This window comes from Amblyomma americanum, chromosome 2, assembly GCF_052857255.1.
Source record: "Amblyomma americanum isolate KBUSLIRL-KWMA chromosome 2, ASM5285725v1, whole genome shotgun sequence".
Taxonomy (NCBI): domain Eukaryota; kingdom Metazoa; phylum Arthropoda; class Arachnida; order Ixodida; family Ixodidae; genus Amblyomma; species Amblyomma americanum.
In genome coordinates this window covers 112,613,799-112,619,896 of record NC_135498.1, presented here as the reverse complement: position 1 = coordinate 112,619,896, position 6,098 = coordinate 112,613,799, and the positions used below count along the sequence as shown (strand labels likewise).

The 6,098-nt window shown below is 51.4% G+C and overlaps 1 protein-coding gene across 1 annotated transcript; it reads left to right on the top strand.

Moving 5' to 3' along the window:
* Positions 1–215: 215 nt before the first annotated feature.
* Positions 216–5,540, top strand: LOC144118979 (uncharacterized). The gene is made up of 2 exons (XM_077651739.1): positions 216–467; positions 5,238–5,540. Exons 1-2 carry the CDS (start codon positions 264–266, stop codon positions 5,481–5,483), a joined length of 450 nt encoding a protein of 149 aa, XP_077507865.1. The 5' UTR covers positions 216–263; the 3' UTR covers positions 5,484–5,540.
* The last annotated feature ends 558 nt before the right edge of the window (positions 5,541–6,098 follow it).

Genomic DNA, 6,098 nt, shown 5'->3' with positions numbered 1-6,098 from the left:
GCAGCAGCAGCACCTTCACGCCCGACGCAGCACGAGGTATTCCGAACGTGGCACGTGCGCCATCGGACGCTGCGAGCAGCAGAAACGCTGCTGAAGTACATCGAACGAGGGCAACCGCTCTTTAAGCTTCCGGCAACCCTACCGTGCTCGGGCTCAGGTGGAAGCGCACTCGAGCGCACCGGGTCATGCCAGCGTTGAGCACCGAGGACGGTGGGAGCCCTTTACGCAGCTGCGAAACAACGGCGAGTACCTGGAGCTCCGACATGGAAACCTCCGGGGCCGGCACACGCTTCGCACAGCGGGAGCAGCGCCCGGGCTTCCAGCGCCTGAATGTCCTTGAGAGGACGCAACTCAGCGAGATGGGGCAGCCTCCGCAGCACGCACCTCTGGGAGCGTCCTATGGGGATTCCGAGGACACCACGAGGGCTTCGCACCTGCAGTTGTCCGAGTTACATGGGCGCTTTCAGGTAAGGAACGCGTCGCATGCTTAGTGTACGAGGTTCTTAGAAATGCCTCTAGTGTTGCGCGCATTTTCTACCGAGAAACTGGTAAGAGTTTTTGTGCATTCCATTTAGTAGAAGCAATTAAGGGGGAACAACGCAGCGGTGTGACGCGTAGGGAGTTTTTCTAGGTGGATACCACTGGCAAGTACCTCAAAGCCTGACGTGTCCATTGACCCAGGGAGCCGCTCATGTGCCTTTCCTTTCATCAAAACCAACGGAGGGTTTACACTGTGTTAAGACAACACGGGAAACTATACTATTTTCTTCCTGCAAGCGAGCCCTGGAGTCCTTGAAGTGTGCCGGCAATGTGATCGAGCCGGACACCTTACACCTATGGCTCAGTGTGGGCATGAGCCTAGAGGCGCCAAAACGGGCGTGTGAGACGCCAACCTGAAAGTTGCGTGTGTAATGTCAGAATGTGCTTGCCGCTCCAGGCTTCCCTCTCGTTAATGCCATCAGCTTTTGCTTTGAGCTGGTTAACTAAAATCCAATAATTCATTTCTGCATTTTAATGCAAACGGTTCTATGTTGCAGCGTGAACACATTAAAAGATTTTTCTGCTTGTTCCGACGATATTTAGCACCCGCCGCGGTCGCATAGAGGTGTGGCGTTCCGTGATTGGCTCGAGTATGCTGAAGGGATTCCCGGCGACGGAAGCCAAATTTTGATATCGGCTAAATGCAAAGACGCCCGTGTGCTATGCGGAGCCACGGCAAGGTAAATAACGCCAGGTTGCGCAAATTAGTACAGAACCATCAAAACAGCGTATGCGTAGCTCTGGGCTGTAAGGCCTCACAGACCATCCCACATCGTATTATATTATACTATACCGTGCCGCACCCTACCGAGGATTCATTGGAGCCTTCTTCATAAATTTTCTGTATTCATGCATAACAGACAGATGTCATTTTGTTGTAGATATGTGTGGGTTCAAGGTGTGTGGCGAACTGCGTGCGCTCCTCGGCACTGGGATTTGGTCAGCGTGCTATGAAGCCGAAATTGGCAGCGCTCGAGGGCAGAGCAAAATAGCACGTTAAAATAATCAAAGTGGTATTTGCTGCGCACATCTCCAAATATGTAATTGCAGCCAGGAGTATAACTCTCAGGAAGTTTGAACTTCCTAATAAACGAGGATTGAATTCCTTCTCTTCCCGAATTCCTTCTCGAATTCCTTCAGTGCTCTGCCCAAGTCCTTCATTAATCGTTTACAACTCGCAGACGTAATTACTTCTAGACATCAAAAATCTTAAAATTTCCGTCCACTACCCTCTTTTGTAGTCCGCATCCGTTATCGCAGTGCCCACACTTTAAAGTATGCAGATGCACCGAACAGCCCAGCTAGGCCATCTATACCACTTCAAATGAAAGCTCATAACTATATCTTTCTTTAGTATCAGTAAAAAATATCGACAGTTCACCACTCGGTCTCTTGCCAGGAATACTCGAAAGTCACGGATCCAGAGCGTCGAATTGCCTTGCACCGGCCATAACGAAAATTGCGGCGTTCGTGGTTTTTCCTGACGTTCTGCAAGTATGAATTGCATGTTGTCGCGTTAATCTTTGCCGACAGCCCGTAGGAGTCAACGCCCTCGAGGAGGCTCTAGGCATGGCCGTGTGATCCGACTGTCACTGGCCGTCGCATTCCTTCTATTGCGGCCTTCGCAGGCGGGCGTTCAGCCACACCGCTATTGCGGCTACTTTTAGTGCCAAAGCACTTCTAACCGAAATCATGGAAACAGTTTTTCTTTTATTGAAGAAAGTAAATGTCACAGTATCAGTCTGAAATTTAGGCCGACCGCGCCGTAAGGGAACGGATAAAGGAGGGAGTGAGAGAAGAAAAGGAGAAAGAGGTCACGCAGTGGAGGGCTCCGGAATAATTTCGACCACCTGGGGATCTTTAACGAGCACTGCCATCGCACAGCACACGGGCGCTTTGCGTTTCGCCTCCATCGAAACGCTGCCGCCGCGGTCGTGTTCGAAACCGGGTACACCGTATCAGTAGCCGAGCGCTCTAACCACTCATCACCGTGGTCGCGGAAATACTTCAGCCCCAGGGGTCACTAGTAAACTTTTGCGCATAAAAAAGCCTGTTTTGTGGCATAACCCTCTTTAAGTCCGACGTCCGTGGTGTCTACTCTCTTTATCCGCGTTTTTCTGCATGCTGGCATGATGTCTCATAACTATACCCAGAACCAACTAACACGGCTCTCTAACCTTATAGCTTCGTAGAGCACGGTGAGTGCCGCGTTATTAAAGCAACAGCTTTACGACGCCAGCCAACCAGCCACTTCGGCTCGTCGCGCACTTCAGCCGTACGCGGTATGCGGGGGCCGAAGAACGACCTTGAGAAGCCGTTGCCTAGCAACACCGCTTGCGCGCTCCAACAGATGGCGCCACCGTCGCCGCTCGCTCCAGCCGATGTGCTCCGCTGTGGTAGAGGGAGAAAAGGTGTCGCCTCACGGCTTCTATATAAATATGCGCTTGAACTCAGTGTATTGTAGATACCTGATTTAATATCTGCTGCTGGTCGTTGGACCCAAGATATCAAACATATTTTTGGAATATGGCGGAGTGCTATACGCACTCTGGCAAGGGTTGGCCCGGTATTACACTGCCTCCGGGATCGGCCCGGGGCCTATGGGCCTATTATCGCGCCGCGCCTTTCCTATCTATATTTCCCTCCTATCCTTTAAGTCTCCCACTTTCAGCACGTGGCAGCGACTGTGGCTCGGCTTGAGCCAGTAGGCAGGCCCATGCTCTTTCCTTTTCGTACTTCCTCGCAGCAACATCAGTCAGTCAGTGTATAGTAGTCGTTATGGAGAGCGCGAAAGAGACGCAACTACAGAACGAAGCGAGGAAGAGACAACGCGCTCATGAGACGCCAGAAGAACGCGCCGCACGACTCGTGAAGCGCCGTAACGAAGATGTGGCTAAAAGCCGTGCCACGTCCCGGAGTGACTCTTCAACTGCGCAAAAGACCGGTTTGAATTCTCGAGAGCGTCGGAATGAGAAGCTGCGTAGCCAACATGCCGAGGAAACGAAGCTTTCGCAATTCAACAAGGGCTAACCGGAGCTAAACCACAGCCAATTTTATCGCTCCCTTGTTTCAGGAGACAGATAAATTTTGGAGTAAATCTTCACTACGCTAGTTAAAGCCGATTTGGCCGTGCGCTCCCGATTGACCTTCTAGTGAGCCAGAGGTCGTGTGGCATTAGGCCTTACATATATGGTCCATGATTGTGTTGGGCCACATGACCTTTGACCTTGACGTTGGACCTTTCGATTCACCGGTTGAGGGCGGTAAAATAGGCCGCAGCGTTCATTGGGTGCGCAGATCTCGCGATAAACCATTAACTGCCACCTACCAGGGTGGTAGGGTATGCTCGCCACCTACACAGTGTGCGGAACGCACACAATGTTACAGATGCCAAGCCGCGTCTGCTGCCAAGCCTGTTATACGTAGTGGCACAGGCAGGAGCTTATTGATTTAAGTTTTTTTTTATGGCAGCTCCACCATACTTTTTGTCCGATACACCACAGCTTTCGCTCTCTAATCACGTTCAGCCGTAGTTAAACCGCAGCAAATGTTTATTTTAATAGGGTTTAGCCGACGCCGAGCCTCAATGGTTAAGGTGCTTGGCTGCTGACCCGAAAGACGCGAGTTCGATCCCGGCCGCGTTGGTCAAATGGCGATGGAGCCCAAATTCTAGAGGCCCGTGTATTGTGCGACGTCAGTGGTCGAAACTTTCGTAGCCCTTCCCTACGGCGCACCTGGTAGCCTTAGCCGCTTTGGGAAGTTAAACCCCCTAAACTATCAATCTTATATGAATTTTAACGTCGCAATGTGACTCAGGCAAAAAGGGGCGCTGTAGTGGAGGGCTCCGGATAACTTCGGCCACCTGGGTGTCTTTGTTGTGCACTGAAATCGCACGGTACACGGACCACGAGCATTTCGCCTCCACCGAAATGCGACCGCAGCGGCCGCGTTCGAAACCGCGTCTTTCGAGTCAAGAGCCGAGCAACAGAACAACTATGCCGTCGCGGCGGCGACAGAGATTTGTTGCTGTAATGTTTCCTTTCCTACCGGTCGAGATTAATCTGAAGCCCCTCACAACGCAATGTGTGGTATAATTAAGAGGGTAATTTGTGCGCAAAATTGATACAATTTCTTCACCCTCTGAACAATTAAGTATCAATAGAGTTTGCCAGCATTTTTCTTTCGTAAACCATACCGTAACGGTGGCCTAGTGCTTTGAGCATCCGTCTCGCATGCGGCGGTTGCGGCGTTCGATCCCCAGTGCCGCGGGAACCCACTGTTGATACAATAGGCACAATCTTTCCATTGTCCTGGAGCTCTGTCTTTTTTTTAGGGGGGGGGGAGGGTGAATTGCTACGGGAATTGGTTTTGGACCCCAACTTGAGCAGACGAAAACACCTTGTTTGTGGCGCTCTTTTGTCTGAGATTGTCCGGCACCATAACATTTCACAACCATCATCACCACCCTTTTCTATACGCACGCTGGGACGCAGCAGCGTATTTATCTCCGGCACAACGCATAAGCTCTGTATTCAAACTCCATCTTCGTTAACTATTCCTGATTCGACCTGAAGCTTAATTCAGGAGAACATGGGGAAAACTTGCAAAACACTCTTTCTGCCCTTGTCTAGTCCGAAACCGACGTTTCTTGTCTTTATACGTTTATTTAGCTCCCCCTTTTTACTTCACTGTTCTAGCTGCCTCAACAAAGGGATGCTGGCGCCAATGCCGCCGACACCAGCACCGTCACGAGGTTCACGTGCTCTGACCAAGACGCCTTCTCGGGCGGCAGGCGCTTTTCACGTCCAGCGCCGCGTCCTGGCCTCCGGTGTCTCGAGCTCCGTGAGGTGCTTCATCTGCGCCAGGTGCTGTGGGCCGCGCAACGCGCATCCAAGGAAGCCGTCATTGGCGGCGCAGGAACTCCCGCACGTCGTTCACCTTGACCGGAAGTGCTTTCCGAGGCTGCGCTGGGCGAGCAGGTGAAGAAATCATGATGTCCTATAATCAGTAAGATATTTATCTTGAAGAGCTGCTTGTGTTGCGGACAGTTTTTCGTGAACGCGCGTGAAACACGAACTGTTCGCAAAGGCTTTCCCCGACATCTGCATTCGATCTGTAGTGCTGAGGTGCTACTGGCAGAGCTTCTCCTGTAGTTTCGATGTACTGCAGGCTTTATGGTGAGACACGTGGTGCACTCTGCGGCTGTCTGCCTCCGAACTGAAAATCTGTTCCTTCGTGGATCGCACCCCCCGGTAGCATGAAAACTTTAGTGCGCAATATGAGCGATCTACAGGGTGTTTTACATATGATTACCAGGAGATTGGAGTACAACCTTTAACCTGGGCTGGTACATCGTTACTTTGGGAGGAAGTACTCAGAAAATAGGCATTTTAGTAAACCTTGTGCAGGAAAAAAAAAGGCCCGCAACGGGTTTTTGCGCACAATGCGGATATGGAAAGCTACGTTGCGCACTGTGCATGAAGAGCTGCGTGGTGCAATGTGCGGTTGGTTGCCACCAACTGAAAATCTTTTTGCCTTCTATGGCTCGGCTCCAACCC

Coding starts and splice junctions, on each gene's coding strand:
- LOC144118979 (XM_077651739.1), top strand. CDS start 264: ATGGAAACCTCCGGGGCCGGCACACGCTTCGCACAGCGGGAGCAGCGC. Junction 468..5,237: donor AGTTACATGGGCGCTTTCAG/GTAAGGAACGCG, acceptor TCACTGTTCTAG/CTGCCTCAACAAAGGGATGC.